Genomic DNA, 26,409 nt, shown 5'->3' with positions numbered 1-26,409 from the left:
CGTAACCTGAAGTTGAAGGAGTCCCCCGGCCTGAAAGTGACGACCACAACATCCATTTGAAGAAGAAGGAGCACGTGGTTAAGTAAGTCTTATAAATATCCCTCTACAACCGGCCGCATGCTGTTGTGCCACTGGCAACATCAGCTCTGCGGACCGATTTTCAGAGCAAGAAGAGATGGAGGAACGCGTCAACGGTCTACCATTGTATTAAAAGGAAATACCGATTATCTTTATACTTCAACCTACTTGCCATACTTTTGATACACTTTTTCCCCGCATTTTCTCAATTTACATTGACCCAACACATGCGTTATAACAACTTTAATAGGTTATATCTCCTCGAGACGACACTTTGCGAGTACCAGGACGGGTTGATTTTTGCACTGTTCTATGTTATTCTGTCAAGAACCGCGATGCAACTGCTCAGCGAAGCCCACCTTGATTTTGAGATAGAGAAATCAAAGACGGACTTGTGCTGAGCGCGGTACTGGCCACAGTTGGAAAGCTCGCAGCGCTCTGATGCGGTAGAGGTGTGCGCTAACCCACAGGCTACACGTCTGTTCTGCACAACTGGAGATAGCGAGCTAGCTGGTTGTAGTGTGTTTTTGCTTCAAGGTTTTTATATTAAACCTTGATTGGCATTTAATGGCCACAATTCGGTCTTTTTCGTTTGGACAATTGTAACTTTACGCGCGTTTAGTATGCGTTTATTGTGAAGTGATTGGTAATATCATACATTGCCTACTGCTGCTGTCTGCTCCCCGCTGCCCGTATAACGGATTTTACAGATTAGTTCACTTCCATGGTTGAATGGATTTCCAGGTACAACTTCAAATACTGTGCTGAAACTGGGATCACAAAACTACCACGTTTCCCAATATTTAGGCCACAGGTAGTTAAGTGTGCAAGCCGATATATCCAATATTTAGGCTTTTTTTCATGTTTATATTGCCTTTCCGTTATATTTAAATATACTTTCCAAGGCCGCTGTTATCTTTTTTTTGGTCAAGATTTCAAGACGCTGCTGTAGTCTACTTTTAGAGTTCACAATGAACTACTGCGTTTTAAGTCTTCTCCTGACCATGGATTTAGCCACTGTGGCCGTCAGTTTGTCTACATGCAGTACGCTGGACATGGATCAGTTTATGAAAAAGCGCATAGAAGCCATCCGTGGACAGATACTGAGCAAGTTGAAGCTCACGAGCCCCCCGGAGACATATCCCAAGCCCGAGGAGGTGTCGCGGGATATCATCGCCATCTATAACAGCACGAGAGACCTGTTGCAGGAGAAAGCCAACGATCGGGCGGCGACGTGTGAGCGCCAACGAAGCGAGGAGGAGTACTACGCAAAAGAGGTTCACAAAATCGACATGCAACCCCCCTACCCCTCTGAGAGTAAGTGTGTGTGTTTGTGTTTGTGTGCGCGCCTGAATACGTGCCAGAGCGCACGCGCACCTGTGTAACGGTTTAATGCATAATTGAAAAGCTCCAATAACCAATAATTACCCACTGGGCACAGAAGTCAGTTCAACTTACATTTGGTTGAGTTGACAGATAGAGTGAAATCAACAAAACATGTCACCATGTCATTGGATTTAGGCTAAAAGTTGCAAATCCAATCAGTTTTCCCCTGTTCCTTTTTGGGTTGAAATGACATGGAAACAACGTTGATTCAGCAGGTTGTTGCTCAGTGTAGTATTATCTGCAAAGTTTTCAAAGATGATTATTTTGGGGGAAACTATACAAACTATTCCTGGCACTGTTGCAGCCAGGCAAGCAAAACAACGATTGCAGGTCGGCCTGTGCTGCTAGAGCTGTCATCGGAAAAAGTAGCCTGACATGAACCTCTCCCTCTCGTGGGATAGGGGGATCGATTTCCTCCCAGGCTGACTCCCGGCGCCGCCTTGACAATGTGTTATTGCATAGTTATGAGGTAGTAGAAGCAGACTACAATGAAACACTGATTCAATATTTACCCCCTCCCCCCATCTCACTCTAAAGAAAGAGTTCGTATTGTGTATGTTGGTACATTTATAACATAACACTCAAGTTTTCCTAATGTTATGTTAATTCAGCGTGTCCTTGCATGTGTCTCTCCAGCCTGGAGCTGCTTTGTAGATAGGGACAGGGTGAGCTCCAAGGACTCATTGACCTCATAGAGAGGCCTATGAGTATTTATCACATTGAAAGAGTGGATTATATCAGTGATAACCTCTTATTCTCAGTGGGCCGCCTCTGGATTCCCGTTTTCCCTGACTGCTATAAACCCTATCAAAATTGATAATACACTCCCACGGCAAGTTCTTCATTGTTTACATGTCAAAAGCATGAAGAGCAGGGCAATCTAAAATATTGTCAGAACAGGTTTGAGATATCAAGTTGTATTCCTTTCATCTCAGGAGGCAGGGGGTGATATTGAGAAAGTGGTGTGTGTGTGTGTTTTATGTGTAGACCTACACTCCCAAATTGGATTAATAGGGGTCTGAGACGGCTAACCCTGGGCTCCCAGAGTCACTACAATTACCTAATTTAAAGTTGTTTTTTCCCCCTCACTGCTTTCAAGTAATAAACCACTGTGTTTCTAGCTACATTTTTACACACACATTCATGTTTTCAAAGTCATGGTTGCCTAAACATAATCATATTAAACACTGCTATTGTGCCATTTATTCTGTAATCATTTTTTTCTCCTCCAGATCAAATGTGAGTACACGGCACAGAGAAAAAATTAATTAGGAGATATTTTATATGCCCCAAGGTATATTTTGCATTAAATATTATCCTTGGCCCTGCCCATTGTATAAATACACCTAAATATGTATAGATCAGGCGATGTGCCAAGCGCAGTCAGGAAGGCATTTACAGGGTATAAATAATCCTGAGTCAACATTCAGAGAAAAAGGCTGAATTATTTTATTTATTTATCCTTTTTAATCTCCTTCTGATGCTGCTCTACTCTTTAGCTCCTGGGAGGAAAGATGACAAAGAGAGAGACAGGAGAGAGGGAGAGGGAGTCAAACCACCAGTTGTTAGTCCCAAAATGCACAGCCAAAGACGATACGGGTGGCTATTTTTTTAACAGTCGACTGTGTGTGTGTGTGATCCAGTGTCAAAGTGTGAATGTCTTTGCCAGCTAATAATGCACACACATGCACACAAGGGTATCAATCTTATCTGGTAGGGTGCCAGGAAGTCCTCAGAGGTAGCACTGTGGGGCACCATGGCACTGGAACTCACACTAAAATGTGCACGGGGGAGAGGATCGGCTGTGGAGTGGAGTGGATTGGACAAGGGGGGGATGGCTGGGGTTGAGGGGCTGTGTAGTGGGGGTAGAGACAGAAGCCTGGCAGGCCCACAGTACACTATTTAAACCAGCAAGCAGGCATTATACATATAATACCGAATGCTGCCCTGGGCTCTGCTCTGCCACTTGCTGCATGGAAAATTCCAGCAGGAGACGCACTGTTTCTGGGCTGTGGAGTGGTTGGTAGAAAGATAACCTATCCTTCCCCCATCCCAATCTCTTCCTCTCTCTTTCTCATCTCCCCACTCATTTTTGCCCCTCATTGATACTCATTGGCCCCCATTTAAACACTTCGCAATGTTTGCCTTCTCTCACGCCCACTTTCCCAATCTCATATGTACAGGTATGTGTGCGTGTGTGTGTGCGTGCTGCATGCATTGCGTGTAGGTGTGCTGCATCTTTTTCAACATTGTCACCTAGGCTATGTCATGCGACAGTCTCTCATGATGCTGCATTATGGACTGTACAGTGGCAAGAAAAAGTATGTGAACCCTTTGGAAATATCTGAATTTCTGCATAAGTTGGTCATAGAATATGATCTTCATCTAGGTCACAACAATAGAGAAACACAGTGCTTAAACTAATAACACACAAACAATTATATGTTTTTATGTCTTTATTGAACACACTGTGCAAACATTCACAGTGCAGGGTGGGAAAAGTATGTGAACCCTTGGATTTAATAACTGGTTGACCATCAAACGTTTTCTGTAGTTGCGGATCAGACCTGCACAACGGTCAGGAGGAATTTTGGACCATTCCTCTTTGCAAAACTGTTTCAGTTTAGCAATATTCTTGGGGTGTCTGGTGTGAACTGCTCTCTTTAGGTCATGCCACAGCATCTCAATCGGGTTGAGGTCAGGACTCTGACTGGGCCACTCCAGAAGGTGTATTTTCTTCTGTTGAAGCCATTATATTGTTGATTTGCTTCTGTGTTTTGGGTCGTTGTCCTGTTGCATCACCCGACTTCTGTTGAGCTTCAATTGGTGGCCACATTCTCCTGCAAAATGTCTTGATAAATTTGGGAATTCATTTTTCTGTCGATGATAGCAAGCTGTCCACCCACAGAGGTAACAAAGCAGCCCCTTCCAAACAACTCAACTGTGGTTTAATCTGTCCACAGAATATTTTGCCAGTAGCTCTGTGGAACATCCAGATGCACTTTTGCAGACTTCAGACATGCAGCAATGTTTTTTTTTGGACAGCAGTGGCTTCTTCCGTGATGCCCTCCCATCAACACCATTCTTGTTTAGTGTTTTACATATCATAGACTCATCAAAAGATATGTTAGCATGTTCCAAAGATTTCTGTAAGTCTTTAGCTGACACTCGGATTCTTCTTAACCTCATTGAGCATTCTGCGCTGTGCTCTTGCAGTCATCTTTGCAGGACGGTCACTTCTAGGGAGAGTAGCAACAGTGCTGAACGTTCTCCATTTATAGACAGTTTGTGTTACCGTGGACTGATGAACATCAAGGCTTATAGAGATACTTTGGTAACCCTTTCCAGCTTTATGCAAGTCAACAATTCTTAATCTTAGGTCTTCTGAGATCTCTTTTGTTCGAGGCATGGCTCACATCAGGCAATGCTTCTTGTGAATAGCAAACTCAAATTTTGTGAGTGTTTTTTATAGGGCAAGCCAGCTCTAACCAAAATCTCCAATTACGTCTCATTGATTGGACTCCAGGTTAGCTGACTCCTGACTCTAATTAGCTTTTGGAGAAGTCATTAGCCTAGGGGTTCACATACTTTTCCAACCTACACGGTAACTGTTTAAATTATGTATTGAATATAGACAACAAACATACAATAATTTGTGTTGGTAATTTAAGCACACTATGTTTGTCTATTGTTGGGACTTACATGAAGATCAGATCAAATTTGATTGCCAATTTATGTAGAAATCCAGGTAATTCCAAAGGGTTCAGATACTTTTTCTTGCCACTGTAAAAGCTGATACAACATTGGCCTGTTAGCATGCCCTCATTGCCCTATACAGAAATGCTTGTTTAGCATTTGCCCTGCCTACTCTCTAAGTTATTGTATGTCTCCAGTGTGCTATAGCTCTCCTGTGGACTAAGAGCTCTCACAGTGACCCTAGTGTGTTTGTGTGTGTGTGTGTCTGTTGGGGATAGTTTTGCCATTCCCTTTTACCGGGGTGTATATATGTTTAAACTATATGTGTTGCTTGCTTTTATAAAATGGGATTTAGATGATGTCATACACACAGCATCGTTCAAAGGCAGGGGTGAAACGAATGACCTTATTAATTTATCCGCACATTAATTCTGACATGTTCTTCATGATCGCAAACCTTTATTGACTATGATAAATGGTTGGAGAGGAGAAAGCATTATAGCCTAGACTTAGAAGGGTGGCATCGTGAGAGTAGCATCACCTATGCTGTCTTGTCCTTGTGATAAGACAGGAATGCTGGTTGGTTCATATTTAGCAGTGGTGGAAAAAGTACCAATTGTCATATTTGAATAAAAGTAAAGATACCTTATTAGAAAATGACTCAAGTAAAAGTGAAAGTCACCCAGTAAAATACTACTTGAGTAAAAGGGGTTGAGAAGACACATTTCAGTTGAATGCATTCAGTTGTACAACTGACTAGGTGTCCCCCTTTCCCTTTCCCTAAAAGTATTTGGTTTAGATATACCTAAGTATCAAAAGTAAATGTAATTGCAAAAATATACTTAAGTATCAAAGTAAAAGTAAAACTATAAATCATTTAAAATCCCTTAAACCAGATGGCACCATTTAAAAAAAACATTTACGGTTAGCCAGGGGTACACTCCAACACTCAGGCATAATTTACAAACAAAGTATTTGTGCTTAGTGAGTCCACCAGATCAGAGGCGGTAGGGATGATAAATGCGTGCATTGGACCATTTTCCAGTCTTGATAAGCATTCAAAATGTAAACAGGTACTTTTGGGGTTCAGGGAAAATATATGGAGTAAAAAAGTACATTATTTTCTTTAGGAATTTAGTAAAGTAAAAGTAGTCAAAAATATAAATAGTTAAGTCAAGTGCAGATACCCCAAAAAAACTTTAAAGTATTTTTTACTTAAGCACTTTACACTTTACAATGCAAACTTTACAATGCAAACTGTTACAGCTGTACTTGAATAAAGAACATTCTGCTCATTATATACTGAACAAAAATATAAAAGCAACAATTTCAAAGATGTTACTGAGTTACAGATCATATGAGGAAATCAGTTAATTGAAATAAATTAATTTGGCCCTAATCTATGGATTTCACATGACTTGGGCAAGGGCGCAGCCACGGGTAAGGCCTGGGAGGGCATAGGCCCACCCACTTGGAAGCCAGGCCCAGCCTTTCAGAATGAGTTTTCCCCACAAAAGGTCTTTATTACAGACATAAATATTCTTCAGCACCCCTCAGACGATCCCTCAGGTGAAGAAGCCGGATGTAGAGGTCCTGGGCTGGCGTGGTTACAAATGGTTTGCGGTTGTGAGGCCGGTTGGACGTACTGCCAAATTCTCTAAAATGACATTGGGGGTGGCTTATGGTAGAGAAATCAACATTACATTATCTGGAAACAGCTCTGGTGTGCATTCCTGCAGTGATGATGCCAATTACACACTCCCTAAAAAATGTGACAAAGCGGCACATTTTAGAGGGCCTTTTATTGTCCCCAGCACAAGGTGCACCTGTGTAATGATCATGCTGGTTTAATCAGCTTCTTGATATGCCACACCTGTCAGGTGCAGGGATAATCTTGTCAAAAGATAAATGCTCACTAAGAGGGATGTAAACAAATTTCTGCCCAAAATTTGAGAGAAACACGTTTTCCGTGCGAATGGAACATTTCTATAATATTTTATTTAATCTCATGAAACATGGGACCAACACTTTACATGTTGCGTTTATATTTTTGTACAATATAGAAGTGCAATCCTCGTTCAGAGCAGCCTACTCCTCCCATCATTTTAGTCATATCACTGGAAGTGTTTTGTATTAAGCTATATGTGGCATTTGATTTACATTAACGTTAACTTTGGAAATGTACATTGTAGAAAACACGATTACATTGTATATAGTGTAGTAAATTGTACTACACTATCTAAACCACACTCAATGCAGTAGACATTGATATGTTGTACTCACAGCAAATCACTAGACATATTTGCAATTTAATGAGTTGTTGTTGGGCAAACATTTCAAAGTGTTTTAAGAGAGGTCAGCTAACACAGTGAGTGCTGTACCAGCGTAAATAGAGACCACATGTTGATTCTGCCTTTTCTTCAGTCATGTGGATTCAAAGGAGCACTAATTACCTAGCCTTTCAACAACACGCCAGTACATTACACTTCGAATAGGTTCTGAACATCAAACTTTACATGGTTCAAATAAAAAGCATTAGTTTGAATCACTTTAGATTTGGAGTGCACCGGTGTTATTTTCTCAGAAAGCCTCATTGATATACGCTGTAGTTTAGTATAGTTAAGTAACAATTTTTTGGGGTGCAGTAACACAACTCTACTAAGGTAAATTAATTGAAAATTAACCTGATAGAACAATGTCCATGTTGCTAATCTGTGACAAACTATGATGCTGATTAATAAGTCTAGAACCAACAGGACCCTGAACAGCTTCTACACCCAAGCCATCAGACTGCTAAATTAGTAAATTAGTTAACCAATAGCTACCCAGACTATCTACATTGACCCTTTTTCACTAGCTCTTTTGATTCATCACATACGCTGCTGCTACTGTTTTATTATCTAACCTGTTGTCTTTATCCCTACCTACTGTATGTGTACGGTGCATTCGGAAAGTATTCAGACCCCTTCCCCTTTTCCACATTTCGTTATGTTACAGCCTTATTCTAAAATTGATTAAATACTTTTTTATCTATCTACAAACAATTTCCCATAATGATGAAGCGAAAACAGGAAGACATTTTATTTTTGCAAATGTATAAAAAAATTAAAAAACAGGAATACCTTTTTCACAGAAGTATTCAGACCCTTTGCTGTGAGACTCAAAATTGAGTTCAAGTGCGTTTCTACAACTTGATTGGAGTCCACCTGTGCTAAATTCAATTGATTGGACATGATTTGGAAAGGCACACACCTGTCTATATAAGGTCCATTAGCTTAAAGTGCATGTCAGAGCAAAAACCAAGCCATGAGGTCGAAGGAATTGTTCGTAGAGCTCCGAGACAGGACCGTGTCGAGGCACAGATCTGGGGAAGGGTACCAAAACATTTCTACAGCATTGAAGGTCCCCAAGAACATAGTGACCTCCATCATTCTTAAATGGAAACATTTTGGAACCACCAAGACTCTAAAGCTGGCCACCCGGCCAAACTGAGCAATCGGGCGAGAAGTACCTTGGTCAGGGAGGTGACCAAGAACCTGATTGTCACTCTGACAGAGCTCTAGAGTTCCTCTGCTCTGTGGAGATGAGAGAATCTTCCAGAAGGACAGCCATCTCTGCAGCACTCCACCAATCAGGCCTTTATGGTAGAGTGGCCAGGCGGAAGCCACTCCTCAGGAAAAAGCACATGACAGCCTGCTTGGAGTTTGCCAAAAGGCACCTAAAGGACTTTCAGACAATGAGATACAAGATTCTCTAGTCTGATGAAACCAAGATTGAACTCTTTGGCCTGAATGCAAACCATCACATCTGGAGGAAACCTTGCATCATCCCTACAGTGAAACATGGTGGTGGGAGCATCATGCTGTGGGGATGTTTTTCAGCGGCAGGGACTGCTAGACTAGTCAGGATCGAGAGTAAGCTGAATGGAGCAAAGTACAGAGAGATCCTTGATGAAAACCTGCTCCAGAGCACTCAGGACCTCAGACTGGAGCGAAGGTTCACCTTCCAACAGGACAACGACCCTAAGCACACAACCAAGATAACGCAGGAGTGGCTCGGGGACAAGTCTCTGAATGTCCTTGAGTGGCACAGCCAGAGCCTGGACTTGAACCCGATCGAACATCTCTGGAGAGACTTGAAAATAGCTGTGCAGTAATGCTCCCCATCCAACATGACAGCTTGAGAGGATCTGCAGAGAGGAATGGGAGGATCTCCCCAAATACAGGTATGCCAAGCTTGTAGCATCATACTCAATAAGACTCGAGGCTGTAATCGCTGCCAAAGGTGCTTCAACAAAGTACTGAGTAAAGGGTTTGAATACTTCTGTAAATGTGATATTTCAGTTTGAACTGTTTTTGCTCTGTCATTATGGGATATTGTGTGTAGATTGATGAGTGGGGGGAAAAAAACAATTTGATCCATTTTAGAATAAGGCTGTAACATAATCAAATGTGGGAAGGGCCCGTAAGTAAGCATTTCACTTAGTCTATACCTGTTGTTCACGGAGCATGTGACAAATACAATTTGATTTGATATTTTGCTTTTGTCCAGTTTTTTGTTCTTCATACTATAACTCTCCTAAGGTGAGCTAGCAAGCCTAGCGCTGAGACATTCTTCTGGTGAGAGTTTGCAGAGGGGCCAGATAATAAGAACGGCCCAGTGTGTGTGTGCCAAGTGTTTGAGTTACATAATGACATCTAATCAGCTTTTTAAACTTTCTGTGGGAAACATGTCAGACTTACATAGGTCTTAAAGACAAATGCACATTTATGAATAGCACTGCTTTTATTAAGATGTAATGGTGTGTATTGTGGGCATGCATGTGTGTGTGTCCATGTTTGTTTACATGTGTGCTTATGTGCATTCAAGCATGTACAGTACCAGTCAAAAGTTTGGACACACCTACTCATTCAAGGGTTTTTCTTTATTTTGACTCTTTTCTTCATTGTAGAATAATAGTGAAGACATCAAAACTACGAATGAACACTTGAAATCATGTAGTAACCCAAAAAATTGTTAAACACATCAAAATATATTTTATTTTCGAGGTTCTTCAAAGTAGCCTTTGCCTTGATGACAGCTTTGTACACTCTTGGCATTCTCTCAACCAGATTCATGAGATAGTCACATGGAATGCATTTCAATTAACAGGTGTGCCTCCTTAGTGTGTTTGACCCAATGAGTTGTGTTGTGACAAGGTAGGGGTGGTATACAGATGTGGATCAAGTCAATATTATGGCAAGAAAAGCTCAAATAAGCAAAGAGAAACAACAGTCAATCATTACTTTATGACATGAAGGTCAGTCAATCCAGAAAATTAGAAGAAATTTTAAAGTTTCTTCAAGAGCAGTCGCAAAAACCATCTAGCTCTATGATGAAACTGGCTCTCATGAGGACCGCCACAGGAAAGAAAGACCCAAAGTTAACTATGCTGCAGAGGATAAGTTCATTAGAGTTAACTGCACCTCAGATTGCAGCCCAAATAAATGCTTTACAGAGTTCAAGTAACAGACGCATCTCAACATCAACAGTTCAGAGGAGACTGTGTGAATCAGGCCTTTATGGTTGAATTGCTGCAATGAAACCACAACTAAAGGACACCAATAAGAAGAAGAAACTTGCTTGGGCCAAGAAACATGAGCAATGGGACAATAGACCGTTGGAAATCTGTCCTTTGGTCTGATGAGTCCAAATGTGAGATTTTTGAATCCAACCGCCGTGTCTTTGTGAGACGCAGAGTAGGTGAACAGATGATCTCCGCATGTGTAGTTTCCACCATGAAGCATGGAGGAAGAGGTGTGATGGTGTGGAGGTGTTTTGCTACTGACACTGTCAGTGATTTATTTAGAATTCAAGGCACACTTAACCAGCATGGCTAACACCAGCATTCTGCAGCGATACGCCATACCATCTGGTTTGCGCTTAGTGGGTCTATAATTTGTTTTCAACAGGACAATGACCTAATACACCTCCAGGCTGTGTAAGGGCTATGTGACCAAGAAGGAGATAGATGGAGTGCTGCATCAGATGACCTGGACCCCACAATCACTCAACCGCAACCCATATGAGATGGTTTGGGATGAGTTGCACTGCAGAGTGAAGGAAAATCAGACAACAAGTGCTCAGCATATGTGGGAACTCCTTCAAGACTGTTGGAAAATCATTCCAGGTGAAGCTGGTTGAGAGAATTCCAGAGTGTGTTAAGCTGCCATCAAGGCAAAGGGTGGCTGTTTTGAAGAATCTAAAATATATTTTGGTTTAACATTTTTTTTTGGTTACTACATGATTCCATATGTGTTATTTCATAGTTTTGATTTATTCAATATTATTCTACAATGTAGAAAATAGTAAAAATAAAGAACGTGTAGGTGTGTTCAAACTTTTGACTGGTACTGTATGTGCTTGTGTTCTTGTCTGTGTGTGTACAGTATGTCTGTGTGCCTGTCTAGTATGTTAAAGGTCCAATACAGCCGTTTTTTTTTGTCTCAATATCAAATCATTTTTGGGTAACAATTAAGTACGTTACTGAGATTGTTTTTAATTAAAATGGTCAAAAAGAAACTAAAATAGCATCTTAGCAAAGAGCAATTTCTCAAGCAAAATTTTCGCTAGGACTGTCTGGCAGTGGGCTGAGAGGGGAGATTGAAAACAAGCTGTTATTGGCAGAGAGGTTTGAAACTATCTTTCTTATTGGTCTATTAACTAATTTACCACCTGGTGATGTCACCAGACAGGCCAAAATTCCATCCCACCAAAACAGGCAGAAATTTCAGGCGGTCTTTTGAAACAGCTCTTACACTATTTGCACAATTTCACAGTATTATTCCCTCGTAGTGCAGAAATATGAAGTACAGACAAATCTAGATTTTGACTCTGCCCTGGACCTTTTCTATAATATCAGCATTGTTGTTAGTTTATGTTTGACTCCTGGTGTTTGTGTGTTCGGATGTGTTAGCTCAGTATGCTGAAGGCCTCGTATGTGTTGATCCTGGTGTGGCTCGATGTGTGTGATGGATTGTGTTTAGTGTAAGAGACCACTCTTGCCTATCTCCCCTGCACTGCTGTAAATAAACATGGGCGTGTGTGTGTGCACCCGCGCGCGTGTTGCTGCTTTGAGAGGAGAAGGTTGTACAAACAACAGCCAAACAGATGAACACAAACACACTGTGGAGAGCTGGCCCGTTTGAACTATTTTGGGGCAGGTCAAAGCCTCACGCTGTTTGCCACTATTTTTTAGCCGCATCTGACTTTCACCAAGCTGTTTCAAGGGAGAGGGACTTTCCTGGGTTTGGTGCCACGGTACCTCAAGCAACTGCACGTAGGTCTTGAAGGGATATTGTCCGAAAGCAACTCCTATAGTCGACGTGTTGCCCCTGTATCCCTGTTTTCAGGTATATGGCTTTCTTTGTACTGGGGGCTTTATTGTTGCTGTGTCATGGAGCTGAGTTCTATCATAATGAAACTGTGTTTGCTATGTAATCATAATGCCATGTAGCCTTGGTGTTGTGTAGTTCTTTGAGGTCTACAGTAGGTCTTTGTCAGTGTTCAGTTTCTCTGCTGTTGTGCACCCTGTTGATGTCTCATTGGTGCTCTTGGAGAGGGAGAAGGAGAGAGAGAGACAGAGCCAGGAGGTATCAGCAGCAGCAGCACTGTGGGGTTGTTGTTGAGAATGGGGCTTGATCCTCCGCTAAAACTTACGCAAGACCTGGACGCTGCTGCCATTTGAATTGGAGGACAACTGTGGCCAAGCAGCATTGCGTAACCGAGGGAAAGAGAGAAAAAGAAACGGGGGAAAGAGAGAGAAAGAGTAACCACGATTCCTCCAATGACGTTTGGTGTTGTTTACAACAATGGGACAGGTTCCCGTGTAAGATGCTACTCTAACATGACAGTGATAGAAGGGAGTGAGAGCTAGTGCTGTTGTTAGTGGAGGGCAGTTTAGTGAATGTGTACTGCAGAGAGGCACGTTTTATGGGACTGTTGAATGTGTGATTGCGGTTTGTAATGTTATGCAATCGTCGAGCAGAAGATAGTGAATTGCAGTGTGTGTCATAGTGTTCCGAAGGTTTATGTATTCAGCGATTAATGAGGTGAGGTATTCTCCCACTGAGTTTGGACCAGGCCACTGCTACCCAGCATGCATGCACACCCTCTTTCTCTCTCACTCTCACTCTCTCTTGCTCGCTCTCGCTTTCTCTCTCTCATACACACATTTAAACACAAACATACACACGCCGCCATGGGGTCTCTCTCTTTCTCCTTCCCTCTTACACTATCTCACCTCATCTTCCTCCCTCGCTGCTCTGTTATGCTGCTTGCTTGTTTTCTGGTTGCCATACAGCAACAGTGGAGAGGGACCATGTGTCTGTCTCTTGCCTGAAGCCCAAAAGCCCCTCTCATCTGAGTCTCTGTCTCTCTCTTTCTTTCTCACACTCTCACACTGTGTGTTTCTGTGTATGTGTGTATATACGTTTCTGTGTGTGTGTGTTGGTCTGTTGCTGGGAAAGAGGCCTGTGGAGACTGACAGGCCTTCGTGGAAGGGGCTTCAAAGCACCGGGTATTTTTAGTTCCCAGGGATTATGTGCAGAGTTGTTTTCAATTTGCTATTGGCAGGTGAGTGGCTGGGCGGAGGCGTCTGCAGGGAACGAGACAGGCGGGAGCTCTCTTCCGTCTCACATTCCCTCTCGCTCTTTCTGTCGTCTATTCCCCGCCTTTACTCTCACTCTTCCCCCCTTTTACTCTCACTCTTCCCCCACTCTTTCCTCTGTGATCTCCTGTCTGTCTGTCCCTATTTCCTTCTCGACTTCTCTCTTTATCGCTGTCTCGTTGTTCTCCTATTCCGCCTGACGAGGTTGACTTTCTCAGCCAGTCGCCTTTTCCTCTCCTCTCTCCTCTCCTCTCCTTTCCTCTACCTCTTCGTTACCATTTCTTGACTGATGTTTCTCTCCTTTCCTATTGAGCATGCTTTTTTAAAAATCCTCAGATGGTCGTCTTGATTCCACACAGGATCTGTCTCTCCCTCTCTCCCGCTCACCTTTGCGTTCCTCCCTTCTATCTTTTCTCTCCTCTCCACGTCTCCTCATCTCAAATCACATTTTATTTGTTACATGCTTCGTAAACAACAGCGGTAGACTAACAGTGAAATGCTTACTTATGGGCCCTTCCCAACAATGCAGAGAAAAATATAGAATAAATAATAAGGGATAAATACACAATGTGTAACAACAACTTGGCTATATACACAGGGTACCAGTTCCGAGTTGATCTGCAGGGGTACGAGGTAATTGCGGAAGACACAGTGCATTCTGAAAGTATTTACACCATTTCCCTTTTTCCACATTTTGTTATCTTACAGCCTTATTCTAAAATGGATGAAATAAAACATTTTCCTCATCAATCTATACACCATAGCCCATAATGACAATGAAAAAAATGTTTTTTAGATCATTTTTTTAACCAAGACATGAGGTCGAAGGAATTGTCCGTAGAGCTCCGAGACAGGATTGTGGTTGAGGCACAGATCTGGGGAAGGGTACCAAAACATTTCTGCAGCATTGAAGGTCCCCAAGAACAAAGTGGCCTCCATCATTCTTAAATTGAAGAAGTTTGGAACCATCAAGACTCTTCCTAGAGCTGGCTGCCCAGCCAAACTGAGCAATCGGGGGAGAATGGCCTTGGTCAGGGAGGTGACCAAGAACCCGATGGTCACTCTGACATAACTCCAGAGTTCCTCTGTGGAGTTGGGAGAAACAGAAGCCACTCCTCAGTAAAAGGCACAGCCCGCTTAGAGTTTGCCAAAAGGCACCTAAAGGCCTCGCAGACCATGAGAAACCAGACTCTCTGGTCTGATAAAACCAAGATTGAATTCTTTGGCCTGAATGCCAAGCGTCATGTCTGAAGGAAACCTGGAACCATCCCTACGGTGAAGCATGGTGGTGGCAGCATCATGCTGTGGGGATTTTTCAGCAGCAGGGACTGGGAGACTAGTCAGGATCGAGGGAAAGATGGGTGGAGCACAGAGAGGTCGTTGATGAAAATCTGCTCCAGATTGGTAGAAAACATTTACAGAAGCCTAAGGCATTGGGTGGTTTAGCTCTACCAAATCTTCAGACATACTATTGGGCTGCAAATTTCAGAGCCCTTTTGTACTGGCTGCAGACTGATTCTACTGGCCCTAGACCACTCTCGGTCCAGGTGGAGTCTGAATCGTGTAAACCTGCTGCACTTTCTTCTGTGTTGTGCTCGTCTCTCCCAGTGTCCCCAGGCAAAAGGTGTGTCAACCCAATTGACACAATTGGTATCAGTTCCGTTTAGCCTTTAGCCTCTGAAGCTTTTCTCTATCAGGCCCAATCAATCAGAACATTTTATTTCCTCCATCTTTAAATGATGGGGCTTTTGGCATCCGGCACTCACTAGGCCTCTCCTCGCCCGCCCAATTATTCTTTGATGATACATTTGCCTCTTTTGCGCAGCTACAGGAAAAGTTCAACCTCCCCAATCCCACTTTTTCTCCAGACTAGGAACTTTATTAGAGCTAACACACCTGAATTTCCCCATAGCCCTGCGAATACAGCTACAGAGAGCATCTTGGAGCTGAACAAGCATCCTAGGGGCGCAATATCAGATGTATATGCAATGATTAATGACTTACAGAACCCCCGTTTGGTGCCTTTAAAGACTCGATGGGAAAAGGATTTTAGGAGAGGAACACCTGGGAATCTGTGCTGCACGGGGTGCATTCGTCCTCTTTTAGCACTAGACACAGCCTCATTCAATTCAATGTGGTTCACCGTATCCACTGGTCCGGGGCCAAACTAGGAAGAATATTCCCTGATTTTGATCCTACCTGTGTCCGATGTAAAACGGAACCAGCCACACTGTATCATACGTTTTGGGGCTGTCACAAACTGTCAGGTTTCTGGGAATTGATATTTAAATGTTCCTCTGATATATATGACACTGTTATAGATCCGTCTCCCCTTACAGCCCTTTTTGGAGTACTGCCCATGGGTACCCCCCTGTCAAGAATCCAGTTGGACACTGTTGCTTATACAACTCTTTTAGCTAGACGGCTAATACTACAGAACTGGAAGATGGCAGCTCCCCCATCTTATAAATATTGGGTGAGAGATGTGTTGTGCTCTCTGAAACTAGAAAAAATAATATTCAATACACGTGGGAACCCCAAACTGTTTTATGAGGCTTGGGCTCCATTCCGGTCTTACTTTAAACAGTCCATCCTTTGATGGCATTCATATTAAAACAAAAATAAGACTGTATTTGAGTCCCCTGTGAGGGGGGGGGGCATTAAAGTTAATGATGTGCTTATTGATTGTGACCTGCGGATGCCTTGTTCATCTTGCCCGGTTAGAGACTAAAATGTGAGCTTCTTTTTCCCTGTTTTTATTTGTATGTTTGTTCACGCGTAGAATTTTTTTAAATGATTATTACTTTTTTTTTTTTAAGCATTGTCAACTTTGTTTTTGTTCCAGTGGATGGTCGGTCTGTGGCCATGACTGTCTGTGAGTGACTGCATTTCTCCACCCCTATCCCTTGCCTACTTACAGGAACAATGGTGAGGTGTCTGCTCTGTCCCTGTACTACTGCCCTTTAACCTTTGTAGCCTTCTGCCCGGTGTGTTTAACTTGTCTAAAGTACGGTATCTTTAAGGCTATTCTTTTTTTATTTCTATTTGTTCTAGTTGAGCATATTATTTATATTGTTTTGTGTTGTCTTGTGTGTAAAACTGAATAAACAGAAATTAAATAAATATGCTCCAAAGCGCTTAGGACCTCAGACTGGGGTGAAGGTTCACCTTCCAACTGGACAACGACAGGAGTGGCTTCGGGACAAGTCTCTGAATGTCCTTGAGTGGCCCAGTCAGAGCCCAGACTTGAACCCGATCTAACATTTTTGTTCAGCGACGCTCCCCATCCAACCTGACAAAGCTTGAGAGGATCTGCAGAGCCAAGCTTGTAGCGTCATACCCAAGAAGACTCGAGGCTGCAATTTCTGTCAAAGATTCTTCAACAAAGTACTGAGTAAAGGTTCTGAATACTTATGTAAATGTGATATTTCAGTTTTTTCTTTGCAATACATTTGGGGCATTGTGTGTAGATTGATGAGGGGAAAAAACATATTAATCCATTTTAGAATAAGGCTGTGACGTAACAAAATGTGGAAAAAGTCAAGTGGTTTGAATACTTTCTGAATGCACTTTATGTACATATAGGTAGTGACTAGGCAACATGATAGATAATAAACAGTAACTGCAGCAGTGTATGTGATGAGTCAAAATAGTTAGTGCGAATAGAGTCAAATGCAGATACAGGGCTCTATGCTGACTTTTCTTTTACAAGGAACACGTGTGTGCCTAAGTGGGAAAATGTAGACTGGCACAAAGATATGTTGGAGCACAATGATAAATATTTAAGGTAATAAAGCTAGATTCCTTCATTTTTCTAGGCGCACTGGTGCTCCTAAAATAAAAATTGCAGGTTGCACAGGAAAATGTTTAGACACATATGTGAGTAAAATGGTCGCACTGTAAAGTCCTGAGATTGTCCGGGTAGCTCTTTAGTTAACTATTAAGTCGTCTAATGGCTTACTCCTGGTAGAAGCTGTTCAGGGTCCTGTTGGTTCCAGACTCGGTATATCGGTACCAGTTGCCGGTCCAGAGTGTGTGAGAGAGAACAGACTGTCCGTGCATAGAGGAAACCTAGGGAATCTGAGAGCATATTTTATAGAAGTGAGAAATGCTCCAAAGTAGGTCAAATAATTTCCCCTTCGGTCTATCCCGGGATATCTCAACCCTGCAAACCAATATTTGGTCTCAATTTCCATTTTCAAATGGTAAAAATGACTCTGAGGTAGCAAACAGTTGCATCCGGTAATTTTACAAAAGTCATAAATCAGACTTTTGGGGAATTTGAACAAACATTTTGATATTTTCCTCGTAATTCTGGGCTTGTAGGACCATTCCAACAATGAAGAAAATGAATGTCTCCTCGTAAAATATATACCACTTAATGTCATATTTTATTAAAGCCACATGTTATGCCATAAAGGTCTCCAGGCAACTCAAATGTTTTAATATTACACAAAACACCCTGTAATATCCCCCAGTGTGTGTGTGTGACTGTGTTTGCATGCGCCATGCCAATTTATCTGCTAAAACACTTGCAGGTGTTGTTATGAAATCCTAATAGCCTGTGCTAATATCACAGGATTTTATTGAAACCGCAGTTTTTAGCCTGGTACCAGATCTGCTTGTGCTGTATAGCTAACTTCTGGTTGTTGTCATGCTAAATGTTTGGCATGACAATGATCATAGGAATTGGCAAGACAGCACACACATATCTGGGACCAGGCAAGTTTTCTCCAGAGCAGAACCTTGTGAGTTAGGTATTTTAACTTTTGTAGGCACTCTTCGGCTGTTTTTCACTGATTTGCATTGTTTATTAGAGTAAGGGAGAGTAAGGGAGTAAGGGCAGGAAAAATCTTTCATTCAAAGAGCTTGTTGAATGAGATTTTAATATGGTGTGTAGATCCTAAGTAAAAAACTGTGCAGACATATTTATTGGCTAACCATTAGCAAAAGGAGTCTAGTACTGCTGGAGCAGTGGGCTCAGCCGAAACCAGCACAGACCAACTCCAAATGAAACAGTTTGGCCTTAAATTGTTTTTTTCTTTCTCGAAGGTCAAATGTTTGCCCACTGCAGGTGTTTCACTGAGCTGTGCCAAGCACTGTGAAGTCCCTTTCATGTAAAACAAAATCTCCTTAATGTCGCTCTGTAAAGTAGAAGCCAGACACAGCTTGAAACATCGCTCTTTGTCAAACAGTCTGCAATTAGGGCCAGTTTTAGTGTCATTTCAGTATAAACTGAGAGTTTGGGCAGCTGGAGGCTAGTCTAACTTCTCTCTCTCTCTCACACACACACACACACACACACACACACACACACACACACACACACACACACACACACACACACACACACACACACACACACACACACACACACACACACACACACACACACACACACACACACACACACACACACGATGTACTGTATAAAACCTGCATGTCTGGAGTGCATTATAGGACAAAGATGATGCTGGCTGCAGTTCTGGAACCGCTCCGGGGACAGGAAGCAAGTGGGTGGAGCCAGGGCGCAGGAAGTGTGTGTAGGGTCAGTGGAGGTCACTGACAGTGTGAGGAGTGAAGGACGCTGGGAGGGGTTGCATTGGTTGGCACAGGTCCCTGTGACTCTGCTGTTTTGATAACTGCACGGCAGACATTGAGCAGTTCACAGGCCTCCCGGCTCTGGAGCCGTGGGAAAGATGCATATTTAATGTAATTCCCCCAAGATTAACGCTCCTGGAGGCTCTTCAAAGGAGGAAGGGGGGCACCAGCATACTCAGTGAATTTCATAGAAATGTAAATAGTGTGGCTGAATAACAAGTTATCCTTATTAGATAAAACTATACTAAATATAATCACGTCACCAAATAACTGATAAAACTCACTGTTTTGCAATGAATGTCTACAGAAGCTTCAACAGCACCTTCTAGGGTAGCACCATGGTGTAGCTGGAAGCAACGTCAGCACAAGAACTGTTCGTTGGGAGCGTCATGTAATGGGTTTCCATGGCTGAGCAGCCACACACAAGCCTAAGATCACCATGCGCAATGCCATGCTTCAGCTGGAGTGGTGTAAAGCTCACTGCCATTGGACTCTGGAGCAGTGGAAACGCGAGTGATGAATCATGCTTCACCATCTGGCAGTCCGACGGACAAATATAGGTTTGGCGGATGCCAGGAGAACGCTACCTGCCCGAATGCATAGTGCCAACTGTAAAGTTTGGCGGAGGAAGAATAATAGTCTGGGGCTGTTTTTCATGGTTCGGCTAGGCCCCTTAGTTCCAGTGAAGGGAAATCTTAATGCTACAGCATGTTCTAGTTGATTCTGTGCTTCCAACTTTGTGGCAGCAGTTTGGGGAAGGCCTTTTCCTGTTTCAGCATGACAATGCCCCTGTGCACAAAGCGAGGTCCACACAGAAATGGTTAGTCAAGATTGTTGTGGAAGAACTTGACTGGCCTGCACAAAGCCCTGATATCAACCCCATTGAACACCTTTGGGATGAATTGGAACGCCTACTGCATGCTAGGCCTAATCGCCCAACATCAGTACCCGACGTCACTAATGCTCTTGTGGCTGAATGGAATCAAGTCCCCACAGCAATGCTCCACCATCTAGTGGAAAGCCTTCCCAGAAGAGGCTGCTATAGCAGCAAAGGGGGGACCAACTCCATATTAATGCCCATAATTTTGGTATTAGATGTTTGGTGAGCAAGTATATACAGTGCCTTCGGAAAGGTTGGAATCAATACATGTTATAACAGGGCACGTTAAATTGTCTAAGTCTTGGATGTGGCCTAATATACAAGAACCCACCCCGCAACCCTGGTGTCACAGGCACCCTCTTCCAGCTAACTCAGCCATTGTAACCACACCAGCCCACTGGTGTTGCTTTAACCTGCCATGGCAATACTCTGTGTCGGCAGCACAAGGTGAAGAGAGAGTCCAGCCATGCCCAGCACACTGCCCTCTCTTTCCTCTCAGGAAGGAAGCTGATGTTTGAAGTATCCTAGGACAAGTTTCTTCCTCCCCGCGCAGGAAGACATTCCTGCTGTTAGTTTTTTTTCCTCCCTCAGTTGCTTGTGTGACTTGCCACTTGCCAGGGTGGCAGGGTAGCCTAGAGGTTAGAGCGTTGGACTAGTAACCGGAATGTTGCAAGTTCAAATCCTGAGCTGAGGTACAAATCTGTCGTTCTGCCCCTGAACAGGCAGTTAACCCACTGTTCCTAGGCCGTCATTGAAAATAAGAATTTGTTCTTAACTGACTTGCCTAGTTAAATAAAGGTAAAATAACAATTTGAAAAATAACTGACTTGCCTGTTTGAAAAATGTGATAATATGTAAAGAGTATGTGCTTGTTGTTTATTTTTGAAAAGTCTGTGACAAACATTGCTTGGCTTCTGAATATACATGGGAGCAGTATAGTCTTTTTCTCCCAGCAGCACATGCCTGACTATTTTGCCATTGGCCTGTGATGTCATGGAAGTGATGAGTAATGAATGAAGGGAATGATTAGAGGGATCAGGGGGCTGTCTATACGCTGTGTGTGACAGCTCTCATGTGACATCAGGCTGCTCTGGGAGGAAAGAGGGAACGGAGGCCTTGGTCTGGTTAATGAAAGTATAGTGCCATCCCTCTAAGCAACCTACTCACCCCCTCCCAATGAGCCTGCGCTTGGTGTGTTCCGTTCCCGTGTGTGACATCACCACTGCCTCCTCGCTTCTCAATTCCCTAAATGAGCCCGGGTGCAGTGCACACAGACAGACCACAGCGGCGCCAGTTGTGGTGGATCATTTTGGTGTCACGTTTGTATAAAACAGTGTTACCGTGGTCTGACTGACTCTCTCTCTCTCGCTCTCTCTGCCACTGAACCTCATGTCAACCAGTGGTTGGCTTATTGAGTCACCCAGAATTCCCCAGTTGACTTGAGGATGTATTACTGTATTACTGTATTGTGTGTGTGTGTGTGTGTGTGTGTGTGTGTGTGTGTGTGTGTGTGTGTGTGTGTGTGTGTGTGTGTGTGTGTGTGTGTGTGTGTGTGTGTGTGTGTGTGTGTGTGTGTGTGTGTGTGTGTGTGTGTGTGTGTGTGCGCGCGCGTGCGTGCGTGCGTGCGTGCGTGTGTGTGTCTGCTTGACTGTTTATGTTTTGTTGAGTAAAATGACCTATTGTGCAGTTGTTGTGTGTGAGAGAGCATTCCAAATGTATATAACGGATATACAGTAGCTTTATGTGTGTGCGTGCTTGCGTGTGGTTTTTAGTTTATTACGATCCCCATTAGTTACTGTACATGCAGCAGGTACTATTCCTGGGGTCCATATAAAACTTACAAATACGTAACGAAGTAGAGAACAGTTATAGACAAGAACAACATGAGATATCACATGAAATTATATATAAAAAATATTAACTAAATGTTATATAGGAAAGACACATGGAGACAACAAAAAATACTATTTACACACTATTCATATATACATATTCATATTCTTATATACAGTACAGTTAAATTACATCTTTAGAAAGAGGAGGTGCTGTGATACACCATGTATTTTTAATCAGTTTTTTAAAGCTTAATTGGCGTTTTGCTTGAGTAACATCTGGTGGCAGAGCATTTCACGATGACATGGCTCCATACATAACTGAGCAATGCATTAAATCTGTTTTTGGTTTGTGTACCGTGAAGAAACCCGTTGTGGCGTGTCTGGTGAGGTATGTACTCTACATTGTAGAATAATAGTGAAGACATCAAAACTATGAAATAACACATATGGAATCATGTAGTAACCAAAAAAGTTTTAAACAAATCAAAATACATTTTATATGTTAAATTCTTCAAATAGCCACCCTTTGCCTTGATGACAGCTTTGCACACACTTGGAATTCTCTCAACCAGCTGCTTATTCACCTGGAATAAGCATTCCAGGTGAATAAGCATTCACCTGGAATGCTTATTCAACAGTCTTGAAGGAGTTCCCACATATGCTGAGCACTTTTCCCTCACTCTGTGGTCCGACTCATCTCAAACCATCTCAATTTGGTTGAGGTCGGGTGATTGTGGGGGCCAGGTCATCTGATGCAGCACTCCATCACTTTCCTTCTTGGTCAAATAGCCCTTACACAGCCTGGAGGTGTTTTGGGTCATTGTCCTATTGAAAAACAAATGATACTCCCACTAAGCCCAAACCAGATGGTATAGCGTATCGCTGCAGAATGCTGTGCCATGCTGGTAAAGTGTGCCTTGAATTCTAAATAAATCACAGACAAGTGTCACCAGCAAAGCACCCCCACATCATAACACCTCCTCCTCCATGCTTTACGGTGGGAAATACACATCATCCATTCACCCACATCACGTCTCACAAAGACACGGCGGTTGGAACCAAAAATCACAAATTTCGACTCCAGACCAAAGAACAAATTTCCACTGGTCTAATGTCCATTTCTGGTGTTTCTTGGACCATGCAAGTTTCTTCTTCTTATTGGTGTATTTTAGTAGTGGTTTCTTTGCAACAATTCGACCATGAAGGGCTGATTCACACAGGATCCCCTGAACAATTGATGTTGAGATGTGTCTGTTACTTGAACTCTGTGAAGCATTTATTTGGGCTGCAATTTCTGAGGTTTTTAACTCTAATGAACTTATCCTCTACAGCGGGGGTAACTCTGGGTCTTCCATTCCTGTGGTGGTCCTCATAAGAACCAGTTTCATCATAGTGCTTGATGGTTTTTGCGACTGCACTTGAAGAAACTTTCAAAGTTCTTGAAATGTTCCTTATTGACTGACCTTCATGTCATAAAGTAATGATGGACTGTCGTTTCTCTTTGCTTATTTGAGCTGTTCTTGCCATAATATGGACTTGGTCTTTTACCAAATAGGGCTATCTTCTGTATACCCCCTACCTTGTCACAACCTTAATTTGTGGAATTTCTTTCCAAGAAGGCACACCTGTTAATTGAAATGCATTCCAGGTGACTACCTCATGAAGCTGGTTGAGATAATGCCAAGAGTGTGCAAAGCTGTCATCAAGGCAAAGGGGTGGCTATTTGAAGAATCTCAAATATATAAGTATATTTTGAGTTGTTTAACACTTTTTTAGTTACTACATGATTCCATATGTGTTATTTCATAGTTTTGAAGTCTTCACTATTATTCTACAATGTAGAAAATAGTCAAAATAAAGAAAAACCCTTGAACGAGTAGGTGGTCTAAAACTTTTGACTTGTAGTATATGTCTTTTTGAAGTGTATGCAAATAGATTGTATGTGTGCGAATGGATATCCAGACCTGTACATTAGATGAGTGTATGTTCATTGTGGTTAGTCCAGCTGCCCTATTTCCTGTGCCCTCAGTCAATGCGGCCAGTGTTGTGTTAAGCACAGCGGCATCATTCATGAGGCAGCGCCGCTGTGTAGAAGTTACACACTGCCTTAAGCTGGCCCATTGGGACTTGGAAGTGTGACTTTCTCTGTTGACAGATGGGAAGGAAGCGAGCAAGAGCGTAGTTAGTCTTGGCTCATCTGACTCTCTGGTCACACAGAGATGGGTTAGTGTTGGCGCGCCCAGTCCATTGGTCACTGGCGCAACACAGAGAGAGAGAAAATGAGAGAGAGAAAAAAGATTGATAGGCTGATAAAAAAAAGACAGGATCTGCTCTGAAACATGACCCTGGGACGGGTATTTGGTAGGTGCCTGTGAGAGACCTGAATGGGTCTCTCACTAAGAAGGTCAAAGGTCACATTAGACACAGTCACCTCACACATGCTCCCTCTGACACAAGAGCATTGTCACAGCTTTGTGATTAACACGCACACAAACCGCACACACGCAAGCTATTATAATTCAACTAATTTATCTCAGTGTTGAGTAAAGTAAATGGTATTTTGGCTGTCGTTGTCCTTTAAGGTCTGGCTCCAAGTACAGCTGCTTAGCAGTTTCTCTCCCCCTTCTCTCCATCCTGTCCTGATGGTCGTTGCGGTTGTATACTCTCTTTAAACAAACCATGGTGGCTGGCTAATCCTGGGCTTCTGCCTAACGTTGCAGCCATCAATTTAAGGCTCCGGGCCTCCTAATACACCGTGGTGTAGGGAACTGTCAAGCACACACCACCGCACACATGGTTCCCAGCATTACGTGTGTTGCATTACTTTCTGCGCCCAAGCACACGACTGTCAGGCGCAACACTACACACAAGGTTGTCAGTGCTAAGCGTGTCACCCGGTTCTACTGTGTAAACTTCTGTCAAACACACGCTTCCACCACACATGGTTTTGAGTTGTGTGAGCGTTACAGTACTACTGTGCAGGTCCCGTATCAGATACTTACGCACATGTTCGTGAGTATTCAGTGAGCATTACCATGGTACCGGGTTCCTATAGGGACCATGTGAACTGCAGCATTACCCCCAAGTGACCCACACGGGAGACAGGGAGATGTGTGTGTTAACATTGCAAGTGAACGAATGTCATCAAATTCTAATCTGGTGTGTGAGCCATTTTGATAACTGCTGTGAAACTATGAGAATTTGACCATTCTTTGTCTTTTTATAACCTCTCAACTGAACACAGTGAGTGGGGAAGAGTAAAAGTAGGGAAGAATTTCCACCCTGTCAGCCATTACATTTGGATTGGTCTGTCTTTACACACACATAAACAAAATCGTCAGTTGTGTTGCTAAACTCCGTCCTCCTTCCTTTTTTTCAGATGTTATCTCTCCCACGCACTATAACCCGTACTACAGACGGCTCACCTTCGACGTGACCTCCATGGAGAAGAATGCCTCTAACCTGGTCAAGGCTGAGCTACGAGTCTTCCGCCTCCAGAACCCCAAGGCCCGCGTGTCTGAACAGAGGATTGAACTGTACCAGGTAAACCTCCCTTCTGTCCTCATCTCTAACCAGGTTTCCATCCAACCTTTTTTTATTTTCTTAGTAAAAACATTTTTAACCCCCATTTTCCTCCCCAATTTTGATCTTGTCTCATCGCTGCAACTCCCCAACGGGCTCGGAAGTACAAAGGTCCAGTCATGCGTCCTCCGAAACATGACCCGCCAAACCGCGCTTCTTAACACCTGTCCGCTTAACCTGTAAACCAGCTGCACCAATGTGTCGGGGGAAACACCATTCAAATGACATCCGAAGTCAGCCTGCAGGCGCCCGGCCCGCAACAAGCAGTCGCTAGAGCGCGATGAGCCAAGTAAATAAAATAAATATGGAGACAGAGTCATGAAGACCCGGTTCACCGGCAACCCCCAATCCCCTTCGGCCGTGACCGAGGTGCGCCATGTGGCCGTGCCTAATGGGGAAAGGGGGAATGGAGCCGGTCGGGTGCAACCCAGGCGACATGGTGATGCGGGGAACCGGGCTCAGGCTGGGGCCGAAGCCACCCTCCAGGTCAAGAGCCCCATGCCGAGGGAAGGGAGAGCCAGGGGGCGTGAGCACCCTACCCAACCCACAGCAGTTTCGTTCTTGGAGCACAGCCCCACGCCTGCGGCTGGCAATCCGTTAATGATCCTTCCGCAGGTTCACCTACGGAAAACTTTTTTTTGATCGTCTTCTCGGCGCTCCACCAGGGCCGTGACCGACCTCAGCGGGGCTGATCCGAGGACCTC

General features: G+C 43.3%; 1 protein-coding gene across 1 annotated transcript in view; it reads left to right on the top strand.

The window, feature by feature from the left end:
* The first annotated feature begins 95 nt into the window (after window positions 1-95).
* Window positions 96-26,409, top strand: part of tgfb2 (transforming growth factor, beta 2) — a 32,548-nt gene continuing 6,234 nt past the window's right edge. The window contains exons 1-2 of the mRNA XM_046315704.1: window positions 96-1,395; window positions 25,503-25,666. Of these exons, the coding sequence (XP_046171660.1) occupies window positions 1,050-1,395; window positions 25,503-25,666 (510 nt within the window). The 5' untranslated portion in view covers window positions 96-1,049. The remainder of the gene's footprint in view (window positions 1,396-25,502; window positions 25,667-26,409) is intronic.

The sequence above is a fragment of the Oncorhynchus gorbuscha genome, linkage group LG19 (assembly GCF_021184085.1).
Source record: "Oncorhynchus gorbuscha isolate QuinsamMale2020 ecotype Even-year linkage group LG19, OgorEven_v1.0, whole genome shotgun sequence".
Classification (NCBI taxonomy): Eukaryota; Metazoa; Chordata; class Actinopteri; order Salmoniformes; family Salmonidae; genus Oncorhynchus; species Oncorhynchus gorbuscha.
The sequence above is the reverse complement of the archived record's forward strand: the minus strand, read 5'-3'. Positions and strand labels throughout refer to the sequence as shown.